This window comes from Perognathus longimembris, chromosome 7, assembly GCF_023159225.1.
Source record: "Perognathus longimembris pacificus isolate PPM17 chromosome 7, ASM2315922v1, whole genome shotgun sequence".
NCBI lineage: Eukaryota > Metazoa > Chordata > Mammalia > Rodentia > Heteromyidae > Perognathus > Perognathus longimembris.
The window spans coordinates 42,741,976-42,762,912 of NC_063167.1; the positions used below are offsets into that span (position 1 = coordinate 42,741,976).

Below are 20,937 nucleotides of genomic sequence, written 5' to 3' on the forward strand. Positions count from 1 at the left end.
GGAGTGGTCTCCTGCGCCACCTGTTGGAGTACAAGGGAATAATCAGCTCAGAACACATTTTCTAGAGATCTGGTTTGCCCATTTGTTCCATGTAACTTCCCTTCAGAGGAGGCAACCCTGGCTGATGCCATCACCCCAAGCCCTTGGTGGCTCACACCAGTAATCCTAGCTACTCAGGAGGCCGAGATCTGAGGATTGCAGCTCAAAACCAACCTAGCCAGGAAAATCCAGGAGACTCTTATCTTCAACGAGTCACCAAAAAGAAGCTTTCTTTTGGCGGAGATTATTTGAGTGACTTTTTTGGAACTCATCTGAGGGACTGCACACACCAAGTTACACCAGTAGAGAGATGGCAGTGTGGAACTCTGGCTTTGAGACATTTCTTGGCTCATACACTTAGCTTTAAGCAACACCTCCAAAGTCATCCTCTTCACAAAGAAGCCATTCTTACTTGTCTATAGCCATTCTTTTTCCTTTCCTTTTTATTTTTCTTCTTCATTACCACAATTTGAACTCAAGGCCTTGAACTTGTTAGGTAAGTACTCTACCACTGAAGCCACACCCTCCTAGCTCTGTTTTGCTTTAGTTGTTTTGGGGGGTGATATCTTACAATTTATGTCTGGGCTGGTCTCAGACTATGATTCTCCCATTCATGCTTCCTTAGTAGCTGGGATAGCAGGCATGAACCATCATACCTGGCTTGTTCATTGAGATGAGGGTCTCACTCATTTTTTTGCCTAGACTGGCCTTGAGCCCTCATCCTCTCAATTTCTACCCCTCATGTAGCTAGAATTACAGGCAGGAGCCACCATACCAAGCCCACTGTAATGACTCTACAAGCCCCAGGTTCTTATTCTTTAGAATATCAAAGTTGCAAAGGCCCTCGAACCAACCTTCACTGAACAAGCCTGTTTAGTGACTTGGGTTGTTTTCTCTGTTTGGCTCTTGCCCCAGCTGTGACCTGGAGGGTGTGACTCATGGCTATTTTCATTTAAGTCCAAAGTTGCACAGCCCTTCAGTTTTTCCCTTGTAGCAAATTCACTAACCAAGGAAAAGGTAGTGTGTAGGTTTATCTCAAACTTCTAGTCTTAGCCAAGAATGAAACTTCCCTTCACTGCTTTAAAAGAAGAAAGCACTAGCTAATATTAGTATTTGACTTTCTTTGTGGCAACTAAATCTAGGAAGCCATTTTCTAAGAGTAAATTATGAAGACAGGCACTGGTAGGTAGCTCATGACTGTAATCCTAGCACTCAGAGGCTGAGATCTGAGGATCTCAGTTCCAGGCCAGTCAGAGCTGGAAAGTCTACCCTCTATCTCCAATTAACTACAACAAAACAAAACAAAACACCAGAAGTGGCACTGTGGCTCAAGAGGTAGAACGCTAGCCTTAAGCATAAAAGCTCAAGATCAGAGCCCAGGCTAAGTTCAGGCCCCAGGACTGGCTCCAAAAACAAAAGAAAAGTAAGGAAAAGAAGGGCTGGGGATATGGCCTAGTGGCAAGAGAGCTTGCCTCGTATACATGAGGCCCTGGGTTCGATTCCCCAGCACCACATATACAGAAAACGGCCAGAAGTGGCGCTGTGGCTCAAGTGGCAAAGTGCTAGCCTTGAGCAAAAGGAAGCCAGGGACAGTGCTCAGGCCCTGAGTCCAAGGCCCAGGACTGGCCAAAAAAAAACAAAAAAAAGAATATAAAAACTGTCTGGGGTTCAAAGCCTGGCTCCTCTGTCTGCCGACTGTGACCCTGGTCAGTTCCTTAGCATCCATGTGCCTTTGTTTCCCCGTCTATCAATAGTAATAATAGCAGTGTCTACTTCAGAGATTTTTGTCTAAAGATTAAATGAGTAAATATCCATAAATGGCACAGCCATAGTACAAAAATAGTGTGATGCTGGCAGAAAAGCAGACGTGTTGATCAGTAGAATAGAATAGAGACCCCAGAAACAACCCACACAGCCACATCTCCTTCAACAAAAGTGCCCCAAACTTACATTGGAGAAAAGATAGCCTCTTCAAGAAAGAGTGCTGCTGACTTAGATATGAAACTTTAACCCCTCTGTACTTCACTTTGACAATAAAGGGGGAAAAAAAAGAAAGAAAGAAGAAAGAAAGAAAGAAAGAAAGAAAGAAAGAAAGAAAGAAAGAAAGAAAGAAAGAAAGAAAGAAAGAAAGAAAGAAAGAAAGAAAGAAAGTGCTGGAGACAGATGCTGGTGGCCCACTCCTGTCATCCTACCTATTAGAAGGCTAGTCTGAGGATCAAGGTTGGAAACCTTCTTGAGCAGGAAAAGTCTGTGAGACCCTTATCTGCAGTTAACCACCAAGAAGTCAGGCGTGGAGCTGTAGCTCCAATAGTAGAGAGCCAGCCTTGAGTGAACAAAAGGAAGGGACAGTGTGCTTAAGCCCTAAGTTCGAGGCCTAATACCAGCATAAAAACAAGAGGATAAAAAGAAGTTGTGCTAGAAACTAGAGATCTACCTGTAGAAGACAAACTCTTACACTGTATAAAATCAATCCATAATGGAACAAAAACCTTAATGTAAGACTTGGACATTTGAAACTACTAAACACTCCAAGACATACAAATAGGAAATTATTTTCAGAATGGGACTCCATAAATATTTTCAATGTCTGAAGAACTCAAAAAAAATCAAACAAAAGAACAAGTAATAAATAAATGGGCAAATGAACATATAGGCAGATAGATCTCAGAAAAAAAGGTATAAATGGCCAAGAAAGACATGGAAAAATGTTTTTTATCCTTACTTAGCCATAAGGGAAATGCAAATCCATTGAGATTCTGCTTTACCTCAGTCAGAATGACAATTATCATCATTAAGAAAAAAAAAAAAGCCAACCAAGGTAGGAAGGAGCTGTCACCATTGGGTGATAATGGCAATTAATGCAACCACTCTGGAAATCAGTATGATGGGTCTTCAGAAAACTAAAAATATAATCATATGATCCTACTACACCAGTACTGGGTACCACACCAGTACCCAAAGGATATACTAGAGATACCTACACAGTTGTGTTTATGGCCAAGTTATGGAATCAACAAAAGGGGCTCATCCGCAGGTGGCCTGGATAGAGAAAATGTGATGTATAATACAAGGGAGTTCTATTTAGCCACAAAGAAGAACCACATCATGTGCAGGGGGCGGGGGGGGGGGGTTCGTTGGAGGAAAATGGAATTTGTGAAATAAGCCAGACTCAGAAATCATGTATATATTATTTGTACACACATAAGAAAATATCACAATAAGATCCATTATTTGGAGACTGGGAATGTGGCTGAGTGGTAGAGTGCTTGCCTAGCATGCATGAAGCCCTGGGTTCGATTCCTCGGTACCACATAAATAGAAAAGGCCAAAAGAGACACTGTGGCTCAAGTGGTAGAGTGATAGCCTTTAGCAAAAGAAGCTCAGGGACAGTGCTCAGGCTCTGAGTTCAAACCCCAGGACTAGCAAAAAAAGAAAAATCTATTATTTTGTACAATTAATATTTTCTAATAATTTTTATTCTTTTTTAATTGTAAAGATGATGTATAGAGGTGTCAGAGCTATATAAGTCATGTAATTAGTACATTACTCTAAAAAAATAAATGTAAAGGGCTTCACAGAGGTACTTCAGAAATATTTAAGCAAAAAATAAGTCAGGCGCATGCTAGAAGAGATGGAGATCAGAAGGATCATTCAGGCTGGCTTGGGCATAAACATGAGACCTTATCTCAAAAATAATCAGAAGTACAAAAGAAGTCAGAAAGACCCTGAGGCTGAGTTCAAGCCCTGAGACTGATAAACACACAGGTAAACAGGACGGGAGGCATGGCTTAGAGTTAGAGTGCCTACCTAGGAAGACAAGTTCAAACTCCATTACAGCCTACAAATAAGTAAGTAGGCTAGTTATGATCGCCATGTAACAGAAAAGGAAAGTGAGGCTCATTGAAGTTGCTGGACTGCCCTGTGGTGGGTCTGAATGCTTTTGCTGTATCTGTTGCAGGAGGTCCCTGCTCTGCTTACTTAGATCCAGATTTACCATCTTTGACATTTCCATTCTGAATGGTTGTGTGATGTGGGTTTTAAGAGTGAGGATGTCGGGGGCTGGGGATATGGCCTAGTGGCAAGAGTGCTTGCCTTGTATACATGAGGCTCTGGGTTCGATTCCCCAGCACCACATATACAGAAAATGGCCAGAAGTGGCGCTGTGGCTCAAGTGGCAGAGTGCTAGCCTTGAGCAAGAAGAAGCCAGGGAAGGTGCTCAGGCCCTGAGTCCAAGCCCCAAGACTGGCCAAAAAAAAAAAAAAATGAGGATGTTAGCCAGGCACTGGGGCCTCACACCTGTAATCCTAGCTACTCAGGATGCTGAGACCTGGACGATCAAAGTGTATTAAGACTCGATCTCCAATTAACCAGTGCAATTAACCTCCAATCTGGAGGTGTGGCTCAAGTGCTAGAGCAACCAACCAAGCAATCAAAAAAGCCAAACAAGCCCAAGTTTCTGAGTTCAAATTCCAGTATTGGGAGAGGGAAAAAAATCTAATAAGCAAAGTGGTTTTCAATATATTGATGGGACACCATCTTTTATCTCCCTTCAACCTCAGTTAAGGAAATTGGTTCTCTCTCTGTCCTTCACCAACTCTATAGAAGTCCATAGCTGTGTCAATTGCTCTAACCCACCATCCTCATTGACACGAGGTAGGGATGTGTAGGGGCCTTCTCCTTTCTATTCGAAGTTGCTCCTGCAGCTGTGTGCTTGGAACATAATGGGAAATGTGGGAGGTTTTCTCCCTGGTTGGGTCAGAGCAGCCACCCCCTGTGGGGTGTCGGTGTTGCAGGTGAATGGAGTTGACCTGCGGAGCTCCAGCCACGAGGAGGCCATCACCGCCCTGAGGCAGACTCCGCAGAAGGTACGCCTGGTGGTTTACAGGGACGAGGCCCACTACCGGGACGAGGAGAACTTGGATATTTTCCATGTAGATCTGCAGAAGAAGGCCGGCCGAGGACTGGGCCTGAGCATCGTTGGGAAACGGTAAGCCATGCTGTTCAAGTCCGGATCGGCTTCTTTCATGGTCAACTCATGCCCACTGGCACTAAAGGAAAATCCTGCTGAACACTAGTGCTGGAATTTCTACATCTAAGATGTCTTGACAGATGACGGTATATCTAAGCCACACTTTACTACTGTAATACTTGTCAAACCAAGATAGAACAGGACCACTGTGCACAGCTGTAATCCTGGCTATTTAGGGACTGTGTCTAGCAGCAGAATCATTTGTGTGTATGAGTTTGAGACCAGCCTAGTCCACAACACAAGCCCTGTCTCAAAAAAATTAAGACATAATTGGATGTTCTATCAACCCAGAATATTGTGTTTCCTTCTGGAGTACAGCTAGCAAGATTGTCTTCCATTTGAAATACCTAGATCTGAGGCTTGCAGAGGTTAATACAGTCATAGCTAAGAAACAGCTAATATGAAGAAGGAGATTTATGCTGTGCACCAGTAATCCCAGCTATTCAGGAGGCTGAGATCTGAGGATTGCCATTCGAAACCAGCCCAGGCAGGAAAAGTCTGTGACACTCTTACTTACAATCAACCACAAAAAGCCAGAAGTGGAGTTATGGTTCAAATAGCAGAGCACTAATGTTAAGCAAAAGAGCTCAGGGACAGTGCCCTGACCCTGAGGTCAAGCCCCAATACTGACACAAAAGAAAAAAAAAAAAGAAAAGAAAAGGTGGACTAAAGGAATGTGCATCAGGTTTAGTTTATGTATATGTGTGGTGGACTGTGTTCGTGTGGAAACAGAGAAACAGGTAGCAGGTTGCCAACAGGGCCCTGAGGACTTGGGAACTGAAGTAAGAAGGAAGCTTTCAAAGTCTTTAACCCCTTGAACTTTGAGACAGAAATTCATGAAAGGCATGCAATTAAGACTTTAAAAATAACCAAAGCCGGGCTGGGGATATAGCCTAGTAGCAAGAGTGCCTGCCTCGGATACACGAGGCCCTAGGTTCGATTCCCCAGCACCACATATACAGAAAACGGCCAGAAGCGGCGCTGTGGCTCAAGTGGCAGAGTGCTAGCCTTCAGCGGGAAGAAGCCAGGGACAGTGCTCAGGCCCTGAGTCCAAGGCCCAGGACTGGCCAAAAAAAAAAAAAAATAACCAAAGCCAGAGAGGATGGAGGGGTAGATTTCATGGGGCCCTTGGTAAGTTTTAGGATTTCATGCAGAAAGTGAGTGATCTCAGATTTTAATTAAGAAAAACGTGGTCACGCCAATCCTTGACTGCTCTATGGTTTCCATAGGAATGGAAGTGGGGTGTTTATTTCTGACATTGTGAAAGGCGGGGCCGCAGACCTGGATGGGAGGCTGATTCGAGGAGATCAGATCCTGTCTGTGAATGGGGAGAACATGAGAAATGCCTCACAGGAGATGGTGGCCACTGTCCTCAAGGTGAGTCCTCAAGGCCACCCCTAAAACCCACTTAGAACTGCCCAACCCCACCTCGATGGTAAAACGTGGTGCATTTGGGGCTCTTTATAGTCTTGACTAGAAATCAAATCTCTGATGATTTCAAATGACCAGAAATTGCATTAAAAGAAGGCTCTGTTATCTTGACAAAATGTGAGGAACCTGCTTTGAGCTTTCCAAGCTAGGTTTTCACACTTCTGAGAATCTCTCTCTCTCCACAATTGTCTTCTAAATGCACGGGATGCAGTGGCCCACTGGAGCCTGAAGCCCTCTCTCCAGCTCTAGACGCTTTCAAGAGCGTGTGACGGGGATTCCTCCAATCCAGCCTTCCCTTTCCCGCAAGGCAAGCTCTAAGGATTATCTGGACCAAGTTCTCCATTTTGCAAATGGAAATTAAAAAGCAACTTGATACACCCTAAGTCCCAGAAATGAACTGGAACTTTCAGTGTTAACTGCATGTTCAATGACCTTGGAAAGATGCTGAGGGTCGAGTGTCCCCCTCCCCCAGGAGTCTGCCACATGGACCCTCCTCACTCAGCTGGGGAGGGTTTGTAGTATTCTGTCTCATAGATAAGTCTGGAGCTTGAGCAAAGACAGAGGAATTGCTTATTTCTTGCCAGGTGCTGGTGGCTCACACCTGTAATCTAGCTACTCTGGAGGTTGAGATCTGAGGTTTATAGTTTGAAGCCTGCTTAGGCAGAAAAATCCACAATTCTCTCATCTTCAGTTTACCAGAAAAAAATTGGTAGGTTTTTTTTTCGTTGTTGTTGTTGTTGGGCCTGGTCTTTGAACTCTGGGCCTGAGCACTGTCCCTGGCTTCTTTTTGCTCAAGGCTAGCACTCTGCCACTTGAGCCACAGTGCCACTTCTGGCCATTTTCTATATATGTGGTGCTGAGGAATCGAACCCAGGACTTCATGTATACGAGGCAAGCACTCTTGCCACTAGGCCATATTCCCAGCCCAACCAGCAAAAAATCAAAAGGGGAACTGTGGCTCAAGTGGTAGAGTGCTAGCCTTGAGCAAAATTGCCAGTTAAAAGCTAGAGTCCCTGAATTCAAGTACCAGCACTGCACACACACACACACACACACACACACACACACACACACACATACATACACACACACACTCACACTCACAAATTTGCTTTATTGCTATAGTCAGGTATCACCACTCAACAGAGAACCTGTATTTGAAAATTATCTCAGTGTTTGATTTCTGTCTTCAACTCTTTCCTACATTTCCTTAATCATTTCACTCTTTGTGAATGATTTCATCAAAAGGGAGAAGGAAGAGGAGTGAGATGACATTAGGCATTTTTTAAAAGTCCTAAGATACATACTGTTGTGTTTCTAAGTTTGTGGGTCTGGGGGGGGTTGTTTTGTTTTTCTCGTCCTGGGGCTTGAACTCTGGGCGTAGGTGCTGTCCTGAGCTTTTTTTTTTTTTTACTCAAGGCTAATGCTCTACCACTTGAGCCATAGCTCCACTTACAGCTTTTTTGATAATTTATTTGGATAAGGATCTCACAGACCTTCCTGCCTGGGCTGGCTTCAAACCATGATCCTCAGATCTCAGCCTCCTAAGAATTAGATTACTAGAATTACAGACAGATGTGAGCCTCTGGCATCCAGCAAGTTTGTGTTGCTGAGTTTGATGTTTGGATGACTGAAACCACAGTGGCTGCCTAATGAGTAAATCTTGGCTGCAGAGACAAGGAGAAGATAAGAACCTCACAGACTCCTGACTGAGCTGGCTTCAAATTTTGATCCTCAGATCTCAGCCTCCTAAGTAGCAAGGATGACAGGCGTGAGCCACCAGTGCCCAGCTCACTTCTGTTCTTTTTGTCTTCTCAAGTGTGCCCAGGGGCTTGTGCAGCTGGAGATTGGGAGACTCCGAGCGGGTTCCTGGACCTCCTCAAGGAAGACGTCGCAAAACAGTCAGGTGTTCATGGTTTCTCAGCTTGGCTCACTCCTGCTTCTGAGAGGAGACAGCGCCTCATGTTATAAATGAAATGATGTCTTATATGCAGCTTATTCACCCACTGCAGAAAACACACTGCAATGTGTTTTCATGTGTTTGAAGTTACAGTGAAGGGTGGGGTTGGAAATTAATTAATCCCTAGATTTTTCTAGGGCCACTTCCCCCCCCCCCGACCACTTTTCTCTCACTATTTGTTCTGTACTGCCTGTGCACATATGTACACAGCTGTGTTTGCTTAAAAAAAAAAAAGAAAGGGGCAACATCTGGTGGCAATTTGACCCTCATTAGCACGACATTGTTCTATTCATTCGATTAAATATTGCTATAAAGTTAACTTGTGAATAGCCACTCACACGTGCTGAGGGCATAAATGTTGTATGCCTTGCAGAATGAAGTGGGGGGGCTTTCTCCTATGGGAGGAAGGTCCTGGGGGTGATATGGGTTAGCAAACATGTTATGCTTATTTGCAAGGCTGGTGATGTAAGTGCTATTTTTTTTCACTGTATTTCTTTCCAATATAATGACTGACACAAACAAAATGGTAGACTACATGTTTAACCTATGTGGCAAGTATAGAAACTTGCATGGGAGGCCCAGGCATTCTTGGTGGGTTATGGCAAGCCATTGTTCTGAGGTTAAAACCATTTGACTTGAGACAAGTCGATTCTTCCCTAGGATCATAGGAGGAGTACAGTCTGCTATGGTCTTGATTTGAATCCAGAAAGACCTGTGACAGACTCTGTGTGTGTGTGTGTGTGTACCTGTCCCTGAGCTCTTCACTCAAGGCTAGCATCCTATGACTTGAGCCCCAGCTCCACTTCTAGCTATTTGGTGACTAATGGGAGGTTAGGGTCTCATGGATTTTCCTGTCTGGGTTGGCTTCGAACTATGATCCTCAGATCTCAACATCCTGAGTAGACAGGATTACAGACATGAGCCACCAGCACCTAGCTCCATGATAGACTTTTGACCTATAATTGTGACACTATAAATATGTGCTTGTTTTAAGCCATTAAGTATATGGCAATTTGTTACAGCTTCAGTAGGCGCTGGTGACTCATGCCTATAATCCTAGCTACTACTAAAGCTGAGGTCTGAGGATTGCAGCTTCATCCAAGCCAGCCTGGTCAGGAAACTCTACGAGACTCTTTATCTTCAGTTAATCAGCAAAAATCCAGAAGTGGAGCTGTAGGCTGCAGAAGTAGCATGACAGACAGTCCTGAGTAAAAAATCCAGGCAAGAGAACAAGGTCCTGAGTTCAAGTTCTAGTACTGACATACACACACATGCACACACACACACACACACACACACACACACACTAGCTCAAACAGGGTTCTGATTGAACTCCAGTATCAAAGTACATATTGTACAGACAGCAAAGGGTAGGTAGGGTGACACTTGGTGGCATGAAACGGAATGAGTTAGTGGTTTTTGTTTTCTTTCTTGGCCTCTGCAGAATTTTCTGTTAGACTATGGTGGCTTCTGCAACTGGCATGCACGTGACAGGTACAAATATGTCTCAAGCAAGTGACCACTGGGTCTTTTTTCTTTTTCAGGGAGATCCACACAGCACTTGTCGGCCTTCCTTAGCTCCTGTCATTGCTGGCCTACAAAACCTGGTGGGCACAAAAAGAGCTTCAGATTCATCCCAGAAAACTCCAGGTATATGAAACAGCCTCAGCAAAACCATCTTCTTGCCCAATTTCAGTATTCATGTTTTCAAAGATCGGTCTTGTCCTCTGTTGGGGTCAGCTGCACCTTTAAGGGGCCACAGCTGACCTCAGCCTGTCCCTCCCCTTCCTGTCTTTAACAGGAAGAGAAGGAAGTCTGATATCACTTGAGGGACAAGCCCCTTGGGACCAATCAGGGGCCCCTCTCTTGTGCCCGCCTTTGGGGTATATCTGGGAGGCTCCTCATTTGAATAAACAGAAGCCCTAGAGGTTTTCTCCAGGGGCCCACGCGTCCCTGTCGTTCTTGGCGGCTTTGGGGCACCCTGCGACCACACGCCACCGAGGCTACCCGTGGCCATCGCTCCCTCGTGAGCGATAATGGACCACCCAGGAAGGGGCGGACAAACCCCTTCCCCCCCCAAGCGAGGGGAAGTCGAGAGAGAGAGATGAGGCTACTGGTGGCCATCGCTCCCACATGAGAGCAATAAAGGACCACCCAGGAAGGGGCAGACAAGCCCCTTCCCCCCCCCCAAGCGAGGGGAAGTCCAGAGAGAGAGCCCACAGTCCTCTTCAATTAAAACATTTTAAAGCCAAGCATAGCAGCACATACTTGAAATTCCAGATAATCTGGAGGCTAAATCAAGAGGATTGCAAACTGGAGGCCAACCTTATCTATAGAACAAGTTCAAGACCAGCCTGGGAAACTTAACAAGACTCTTGTCTCAAAAATAAAAGTAGAGGGGCTTGGAATGTGGCTTAATGGTAGAGTGCTTGCCTAGCATGTATGAAGCCCTGGGTTCAATTCCTTGGCACTATGTAAACAGACAAAGCCGGAAGTGGCACTGTGGCTCAAGTGGCAGAGTGCTAGCCTTGAGCAAAAAGAAGCTCAAGGACAGTGTCCAGGCCCTGAGTTCAAGCCCAGGACTGGAAAAAAAAAAAATTTTTACTAATAAATATAAAAGTAAAAAAGGTCTAAGGGCCAAGCACTAGTGATTCATGCGCCATAATCCTAGTGACTTAGGAAGCTGAGATCTAGAGGATCGTGGTTTGAGCCCAGCTCAGACAGAAAAGTCTACAAGACTCAACCTCCAAAATTATTAGCGTAAAACCAGACCTGAAGCATGGCTCAAGTGGAAGCACATCAGCGAAGCAGTATGAGACCTTGAGTTCTAACCCCAGTGCTAATGGGGCCTGGGATGTAGTTCAATAGTAGAGTGCTTGCATAGCTACACAAGGCCTTTTGAAATATTCCCTTAAGGATCTACAGATCGTAGGGCTGGGAATGTGGCCTAGTGGCAAGAGTGCTTGCCTTATATACATGAAGCCCTGGGTTTGATTCCTCAGCACCACATATATAGAAAATGGTCAGAAGTGGCTCTGTGGCTCAAGTGGTAGAGTGCTAGCCTTGAGCAAAAAGAAACCAGGGACAGTGCTCAGGCCCTGGTTTAAGCCCCAGGACTGGCACACAGACATAAATAAAGAATACATAGGGGCTGGGGATATAGCCTAGTGGCAAGAGTGCCTGCCTCGGATACACGAGGCCCTAGGTTCGATTCCCCAGCACCACATATACAGAAAACGGCCAGAAGCGGCGCTGTGGCTCAAGTGGCGGAGTGCTAGCCTTGAGTGGGAAGAAGCCAGGGACAGTGCTCAGGCCCTGAGTCCAAGGCCCAGGACTGGCCAAAAAAAAAAAAAAAAGAATACATAGATCAATAGATCAAAGGATCAGCAGACAAGCAGAAAAATGGAGTGTGTCAGACAGAAGCAGTTTCCAGAGAGGATATTAGAAATGACTGGTGACTAGAGGGAAGTCAGGGGACAGGGCTGAAACTGGGACTTAAGTGTCTCATTGGGTGAGGGGTTATCTTTGACTAGAACAGAAAAGTACACGGTGGAACCCAAATGGCTCAGTCCTCCAAGCACTGAATCACTGCTCCAATAAGCTCCTGCTACCACCCATCAGCCTCTGTCAGACCAAACGGTCCTGGCCTGTCCATCTCAGTAGCAGAGCAGTCCTGTGAAACAGAGGCATGGCCCTGAAGATGTGGCTTCGGACTGACCTTGAGAAGGGAGATGAGCCCTAGAGGATCATGGCTTGAAGCCCACTTGCTTTTTTCTCTTCTCCAGAAAGGCTGAACATTCATGGGATGTTATGGCATCCTAAATATATACTAGGTCTGAATTTGAAAACAAATTAATGACCTCCTTTTTTTTTAGGCACAAACATGGGCCCAAGGACTGTTGAGATCATGAGAGTAAGTTATTTTGCTGTTTTTATTCTGGCTTGTATTAGACTTGCATAAAAGATGCATTGTTCCTCATACTACAAATGATCAGATCGTTAGTAGGCCCTTCCAAGCAACTAATTAAATATAGGCTCTGAAAAAGAGAGTAAAACATATAGATGACTGCTGATTTCTGTGTGTGTTTGTGTTCAAATTTTACAAAATAGCCAGACACTAGTAGCTCACACTGTAAGCCTAACCAATCAGGAGGTTGAAATCTGGAGGATCTTGGTTCAAGGCCAGCCCGGGCAAAAAAGTTTGCAAGACTCGACTCTACATATAAAATAACTAGTAAAAAGCCAGTTTGGAGACATAGCTCAGCTGGTAGAGTGCTAGCCAAGCAAGCAGGAAGCTTTAAGTTCAAACTCCAGTACAAACCAAAAGAGAAATGAAAAGAGAAAAATTATGCCAGGCCCCAATGACTCATACTTGCAGTCACCTAGCTACTCAGGACTTTGAGATCTGAGCATCAATCACAGTTTGAAGCCAGCCTAAGCAGCAAAAACCATAAGACTCCGATCTCCAGTTAATCACCAAAGAGTGGTAGAGTATTCGCCTTGAGAAAAGAAGTTCAGAGATAGCTCCAAGGCCCTGAGTTCAAGCCCCAGGATCATCACCAAAAAAAAAAAAAGATATATTGGACTTAATCTTGTAGCTCATTCTCTTCACTTGGCAGGATAAACTATTCACCACATCACGTGGTTTTTTTGGAGACAATAGCATGATTTTCAAAGGTTCCAGTATGTTCTGTACGTGAATGTGCCTATGATTTTCTTAACCAGTTTTCTCTTACTGAAGAATTTCTCAATTTCTATGTCATATAACAAAACACCTTTATAGTTACAATTGCCCATATCATGGATAATCTCTCAGGATTAATTGCTAGAAATTCAACTATAAAATCAAGCTCCTTGCTTGGGAATGAAGGTAGAGCTCAGTGGTACAGTGCTTGCCAAGCATGTGTGAAGCCCTGGGCTCTGTCCCAGGATTTTAAAAAAGAAAAGAAGTGCTCATTTTTTAAAGCTTTTGTACATGTTGCTAAATTGCCCTTTACAAAGACTGTGTAAATGACATTCCAGGCCGTAAACCTGTCAAGCCCGGATTTTCAACCTGTCTGTGATATTCACAATATTAGAAAGAATAGATTCTGATCACTTTGACTATAAATTGGGGGTTCAAAAAGTGAAAAGAAAAATCTGATGACCCTGTTGTAATCATAGCCGTCTCTGGATTCAGCCAGCTTTGTTTGAAGGAACTTGCATTTATTTCCTTGTTTGTATTCATTTGCTGGGGCTGACAAAATACCATAGACTGAGTATCTTCGGCAACAGTTTACTTCCTCACTGTGCTGGAGGCTGAAAGTCCCAGGCTAAGGGCCTAGCAGCTTTTATTTTTCTTGTGTGCGCTCCCACTCCGTCTCCGGGCTTATAGATGGCCATCTTCTCATGGTGGCCTCACGTGGACTTTTCTTCATGCATCCCATTGTCCTGGAATCTTTCCTTCAGTCAATCCTCCTCCTCCTGAAAACTGGCTTAGTCAGAGTTCTTAGGGCCTCCACTTAAACTCTGAGATCCAAATGCAACCAGACTTGGGTTTCAACACGAGAATTATAAGGAGACACAATGTAGTCCTGAAGATTTTTTTAAATAGTATTTGATGTGTCTTTAGTCATTTTAGACTATTTTTGTGGGCTTTAATAATACACCAGTTCATACCAACCCTGTTCTCCCATATGTGGTTTCAGCAGAGATTTTTGTAGGTCCTAAGACACATCTTACCGTTTTGGTCACAATGCTTGACCATGTTTCCAAAAAGTACAAATGAGACCTGGTAACAGTGGCTTACACTTGTAATCCTAGCTACTGAGGGTCTAAGATCTGAGGATCACAGTTCAAAGCCAGCCCTGGTGGAACAATCCATGCGATTCTTATTTCCAGTTAACCAGCAAAAAGCCAAAAGTGAAGGTATAGTTCAAGTGGTAGAGCATCAGCCCTGAGTAAAAAAGCCAAATAAGAGCAGAAGTCTCTGAGTTCAAGCCCCAGTACCAGTACCAAAACAACAATAACGGGCTGGGGATATAGCCTAGTGGCAGCCTAGTGCCTGCCTCGGATACACGAGGCCCTAGGTTCGATTCCCCAGCACCACATATACAGAAAACGGCCAGAAGTGGCGCTGTGGCTCAAGTGGCAGAGTGCTAGCCTTGAGCGGGAAGAAGCCAGGGACAGCGCTCAGGCCCTGAGTCCAAGGCCCAGGACTGGCAAAAAAAAAAAAAAAAAAAAAAAAAACAATAACAACAAAAACCCACCCTGGGCAATGCATCCTCCACTGTCATTTCCCCCAGGTTGTCATGGGCCATCATATTTTCATTTCTTTACAGTCCAGGGGCTGCAGCGATTGTTGTCTATATGTTAGATTTTTTTCCTCAAGACCGGTGCTCTACCACCACTTGAGCCACAGCTCTACTTCTGGATTTTTGGTGGTTAATTGGAGATAAATGCCTCACAGACTTTACTACCCAGGCTGGCTTTGAACTGTGATCCTTAGGTCTTAGCCTCTTTAGTAGCTACAGTAACAGACATGAGTCACTCCATGGAGAGATTTTGCTCAACAGCAGCCTAGGAACTATCAGGCTATGGCCCTTTATTAAACATGCCAGCATCATGTTTTCTCTCTCTCTTTTTTATTAGGAGCTCAGCGATGCCCTTGGAATCAGTATTGCTGGAGGAAAAGGAAGTCCTTTAGGAGATATCCCTATATTCATTGCCATGATTCAGGCCAATGGAGTAGCTGCACGTAGCCAGAGGCTTAAAGTAAGTAAAAGGGGACCGGTTACAAATCCCCACATGTGGTGAGAACAAGGAGGAACTTATAGCATCTGGTACCTTGTTTAAAGGTAGAATTCCAAAGCCGTGGATGACCCATGCTGAGAGCAGAATGCATTAGAGAAACTTTATACTTGAAATTCCTTAGGTCCCTAAGCATATAAAAATGTTACCGTTTATATCAAAGTTTCTCCATAAAAGAAGAAAATGCAACTCCTTTGCAAAAACCCTCTGGTACCCTTTTTTTAGCACCTCATGCTGCCCAAAATTGGTTTTCAGCTCAGAGAGATTTAACCTCAGAGTCTTCCCCTAACCAAAGAAGTCAACATGTTTATGATTTTCCCCCCTATTGCGTCTTAATTTTAACTAAGGTAGAGGAAAAATGGAGAAAATATTTGGCTTCCACATTGGAGCTTTATCGAACAGTTAATTTGTGTACCTCATTATCCCTGAGGAATGGCTGTATAAAACACCACTCTTACCATCACACAAAAGTGACCTGCTATGCCTTTTTGTAATCAAATCTGGCCCCCCTCCTTGCTTCCTGATTGGTCCGTATGGGAGAAAAGCCATAAAAATCCCTCATGCTTCCGGAGCAGGCATGCACCTTAGAACTCACAGCAAAAGCTACAGTTGCAAAAGCTACAGTTGGGAATGGAGCTGACAAAGAAGTAGAAGCATTCTTCTCAAATTTAATTTTCCTTAATGATAGTGATTTTCGCCCATTTTGTCTCTCCAGGTTGGAGATCGGATTATCAGCATTAACGGGCAACCTTTGGATGGACTGTCTCATGCCGATGTGGTTAATCTGTTGAAGAATGCCTACGGGCGCATTATCCTACAGGTACAGCCACTGCGTGGGGTAGAGAAGTGGCAGGAGGGAGAGATTGAGCAGCCTGGGCATCAAGCATCACCACCCAGCAGGGTGCTGGCTCATGTGAATTATCAAACCGGAAAGCAAGACATTGTAATTTTTATTCAGAAATTCTTTAGTGCCACCCAGGCAGTGAGCATGATTATATGAAAGCATCAAAGAGGAAAAAAATTACTCTTTGCTTTGCATGATAAATCAATAAGGCTTTTTTTTTTTTTAACTTTTCAGTGTTCCTTTTATAAATCCACATTTGTCAGGGATAGGAAATGATTGCCTTTCTTAGGACCAAAGACTGTTTCTTCCTTTCCCTTTCAAGGAAGAAAACAATACAAAGTGCTTTTTGCCAGTAGCATAAATGATTGCCTGCCCTGAAACTCACTGCATAGTAGTCATCAATTATGGCAGACAGTTATTGATCAGCCTCTTCTATTGTCCAGAGGTACAGAGAGATATACCGGGAAGAAAAGCAAAAGGTATTTTTTTCCCTCACCAGTTTCTGCCCTCCACATGTCTCTGAGACTATGCTGGGCAGAAATGGGTATCTTACTGGCAGTACTTTTCAGTAAGGGGTGGCTTCCCAAAATGAAGAGTTATAATCATACTGCTACAGAGGTAGTCTAAAATGGGTTATTGTAAAAAGAATAACAGCTACAGCCAGCCACTCAGATCATTTTAGTTTTAGAATAAAAGGTTTGGATTGAAATATCACTAATTTGGGAGACATAATTTATGGTACGTTAACAGCTCAGTGGTCTAGATCCAGAGTGACAAAGTAGACATTTAAAAAGGTAAGTAATAGGCTGGAGCCATGGCTCAGATGATAGCACACCTGTGTAGCAAGTGCAAAGCCCTGAGTTCAAACTCCAGTACCATTCAAAACAAAAACAGGTAAGTGCTTTCATTGTGTACCAACGGAATCATAGCATTGCCAGTGGTTTTACCAAAGTTTATGTGATAAACCAAATCTTATTAACCATGAACTGAGTCCCCAAGTTTCTACTGGACAAAAACCAAAACACTATGTGGTCAGGCCAGGTTGTGCTTTCCCTCAATGCCTGGTCCCAGATTTGCCAGAAACTTACATGCCTAGTTACCTCACCTTCCTCCCCTCAATACCCACAAACCTTGCCTTTTTGTTCACAGGGCTTGCCTGTCCTTCGAGTTATGCTGGCCCCTAGAGGCCCTGGATGGAAATGCAAGTGCAGTTCAGAGCACCTGCATACACAGAGAGAACATGGCTTCAGATAGAACTAGAGCTAGAAAGAGGCTTCCCCACGTCCATATCTGATATTGCTGCTCTTTTCTCATCTGATATATTGGTTCAGCTCTACCTGTCCACAAACAAATAGAAAGGCACATTTTTGGGATGGGAGTTTAGCTCAGAAGTAGGGCTTAAAGCATCCAGGCATTGGGGGCTCACACCTGCAATCCTAGCTATGCAGGAGGCTGGGATCTGCAGGTCGTGGTTCAAAGCCAAATCAGGCAGGAACGTCCGTGAGGCTTTTATCTCCAGTGAACCAGAAAAAAATCTGCAAGTGGAACTGTGGCTCAAGTGATAGAGTGCTAGCCTTGAGTGAAAAGTCTAAGGGACAGCTTTCTCTACACATGCACAGAATTCCGCATTGGTCCCCAAATCAGCTTCCCAGGAAGATACAACTTTAAAGAATAACATTAATTGAATATGAAAAATACCTTAAATGAAAATGAGCTCGTTCTCTCCTATATAGAATTAATACTCCCTTTCAGCCAAATTGCCACTATAGGGAGAAAAAACTGTGTATACTAACAAATATGCTTTTGATTGGTCTCAGATAAAAAGTACTAAAGAAGAGTCAGTAATCAATTCTGCTGCTAGTCTGTTAGTCTTTATGTAGTTTATTAAACAGGGTCTTGCAATGTAGTCCAAGGTAGACTTGAATTCACCATCAACTACTTTAGCAATGATTTTTTTAGGATTAGATGTATGCATCACACCTGGCTTACTGCTAACCTAGTTTTAAATGAGTGCTTTATTTTTCCTATTTCTATATTTTCAAAGGAAAATTTGTGTGGTGTGTGTGCATGTGTGGTGTGTATATGTGTGTGTGTGTATCAGAACCAGAGCTTGAAATCAGGGCCTAGCATTCTCACGCTCACTCTAGTTTGGCTTTCTTGCTCACAGCTGGCATCTACCACTTAAGCCATGCTTCCAGTTCAGTAGTTTGAAGCCAGCTCAGGGAGGAAAGTCTGCGAGACTCTTATCTCTAATAAAGTAGTCAGAAAATGCCAGGAGTGGCACTGTGGCTCAAGTGGTAGAGCATTAGCCTTGAGCACAAAGAGGCTCAGAGACAACACCTAGGCCCTGAGTTCAAGCCCCAGGAACAGAAAAAGAGAAAAGAAGGAAGGAAGGAAGGAAGGAAGGAAGGAAGGAAGGAAGGAAGGAAGGAAGGAAGGAAGGAAGGAAGGAAGGAAGGGAGGGAGGGAGGGAGGGAGGGAGGACGGACCTTTGGGGACCAGATACACACACTGAGGGAGTGTTAGTACTCTGGGACAGCAGACAGATATGCTGGGTAGCATGCTGGATAATATAGTTACAGATATCGAGGTAGAAACGACAGTTTAGAGGACGCAGCCTCAATGCCCAGTGAAATGAAGGATCACTAAAGCCACCTGGTGGCCTTTCACTGTCCCATCCACTCTGCCTGGGACATTCTGCTCATTAGATACTGGTTCAACAAATAACTGGAAATGCTGGAAATGGGAGATACAGTCTTATAGCCAGCAGTACATTTAGAGATCAAAAGACTATTTGGGAGAGGGAGGATGTAAATACTGGAATTTGAACTCAAGACCTCATGATTGCTAGGCAAGCACTCGACCAGTGAGCCATACCTCCAGCCCTTTTTGTAAAGCTGAAAATCTGAAGTGGTAATTTGTCAAGTAAGGCCTTTCACTTTTTGCCTCAGTTCAGTTTCAAAGTTCTCAGGTGCTGCTGAGAACTCACCAGCCCTAGATTGTTTTGTTGAAATGCTCTCTCTGTCTCTGTCTCTGTCTCTCTCTCTCTCTGTCTATCTGTCTGTCTCTCTCTTTCTCTCTCTCTCTCTCCCCCTCTCCCCTCCTCCCCCACCCCCGGCCCACCCCTGTCTGTCTAGCAGGGCTTGAACTCAGCCTGGGCTCTATCCCTGATCTCAGGGTTAGCATTCTACCACTTTGATCCACCATTCCACTTCCAGTTTTCTGGTGGTTAATTGGAATTAAAAGTCTCACAAACTTTCTTACCCAGGCTGGCATTGAATCAGGATCCTCAGATCTTAGCTTCCTGAGTAGCTAGGTTACAGGCATGAGCCACCAGTGCCCAGCTGAGATGATCTCTCCAACTTTTTCTCAGGCTGGCCTTGAACCAGAACCTGATCACCTTCTAAATAGCTGAGATTACAGGTATGAGCCACTGTGTCTGGCCTCAGATGACACTCTTGAAATCAGAGAGCTAAACTGAAGACCTCTCTACAAAGTAGTACCTTCAAAGTGTGTCATCCACAGCACACAAAACTGATGTAAGAGGCCCCACTGCTAGATAGAGAAGCATTATTAGAATAACATTACTGGGGCTGGGGCTCAAATGAGATGAGTGCTTGCCTAGCAACCATAAGGACTTAAGTTCAAACACAACACTGCCGAAAAATAATGATAACAATAACAGACACAGATCTGGAAGTGGGCTTTGTTGAAGAGCCCTTGCTCAGAATATCAACCAGACTGCCAAATCAAACCCAGCACCACAAATAAAAAGAAATAGGGAGAAAAACCAAGATACTGCAGTAAGCCAGGAAATCTAAACTCCAACAAATTATGAACAGAAACATAGAATAAGTGAAATTTTTAAATGAAAGAGATTTAATCAGAAAGTCAGTTAATCAGTGAACAGATTAAATACTATAAGAATATTACCCTCATAATACTCTTTGTAACTGGTAACTAACCAAAATAAAAGGTACCTACTCTCTACAAAAGAATAAGTTTTCTGGTTGGTTTGTTTTTTTTGTTTTGTTTTTTAATGCTGGTACTAGGGTTTGTAGTCAGGTCTTCATGCTCTTGCTTAGATTTTTCACTCACGGCTGCTACTCTACCACTTCAAGCTTCCAGTCTTGTGAACTTCTGCCCAGGCTGGCTTTAAACCATGTTTCTCAGCCTCCTGTGTAGTTAGGATTACAGGCATGAGCCATAGCTGCTGACTATACCTGACTCTGTGTGTGTGTGTGTGTGTGTGTGTGTGTGTGTGTGTGTGTAGCTAGACCTGCCTTTTTAAAATCAGTATTTTTTGTGTGTGTAAATAACTTAGGATGTGCTTCAATAAGTGAACCAAATAATATGGGGGGGGGGCGGGAAGGAAGCCAGTTGCTATGAGGCCGAAACACATTAAAAATCCCAGGTGACTCCCATGAATAATAAAAACGTTGGTTGATAGAGAAAAAAATCCCAGGTGACAACTGTCTTTATTATGACCATAGAGATCAGTTTGTCCAACTGGAAGTGAAGGAAAAGAGAGCTTAAGGAAAGGTGCCTCTGGCTTTGCATGGTGAATTCCAGCACTTGGAAGACTGAGAGAAGGATCATGAGATGGATGCTAGCCTGGGTTTCACAGAAAGACCCTAAGGGAAGGAAAAGAAAGAAGGAAAGAGAAAAGGATAGAAAAGCAAAGAAAAAGAACCTCTAGGGGCTGGGGATATAGCCTAGTGGCAAGAGTGCCTGCCTCGGATACATGAGGCCCTAGGTTCGATTCCCCAGCACCACATATACAGAAAACGGCCAGAAGCGGCGCTGTGGCTCAAGTGGCAGAGTGCTAGCCTTGAGCGGGAAGAA

General features: G+C 44.1%; 1 protein-coding gene across 5 annotated transcripts in view; it reads left to right on the forward strand.

Annotated features, from left to right (window-relative positions):
• The window catches only part of Patj (PATJ crumbs cell polarity complex component), a 304,043-nt gene that overhangs the window by 254,881 nt on the left and 28,225 nt on the right, over window positions 1-20,937 (forward strand). For all 5 annotated transcript variants that reach the window (XM_048351444.1, XM_048351442.1, XM_048351445.1 and 2 more), the window contains 7 exons: window positions 4,833-5,026; window positions 6,298-6,445; window positions 8,319-8,405; window positions 10,004-10,109; window positions 12,335-12,372; window positions 15,090-15,212; window positions 15,964-16,068. In XM_048351444.1, the coding sequence (XP_048207401.1) occupies window positions 4,833-5,026; window positions 6,298-6,445; window positions 8,319-8,405; window positions 10,004-10,109; window positions 12,335-12,372; window positions 15,090-15,212; window positions 15,964-16,068 (801 nt within the window). The remainder of the gene's footprint in view (window positions 1-4,832; window positions 5,027-6,297; window positions 6,446-8,318; window positions 8,406-10,003; window positions 10,110-12,334; window positions 12,373-15,089; window positions 15,213-15,963; window positions 16,069-20,937) is intronic.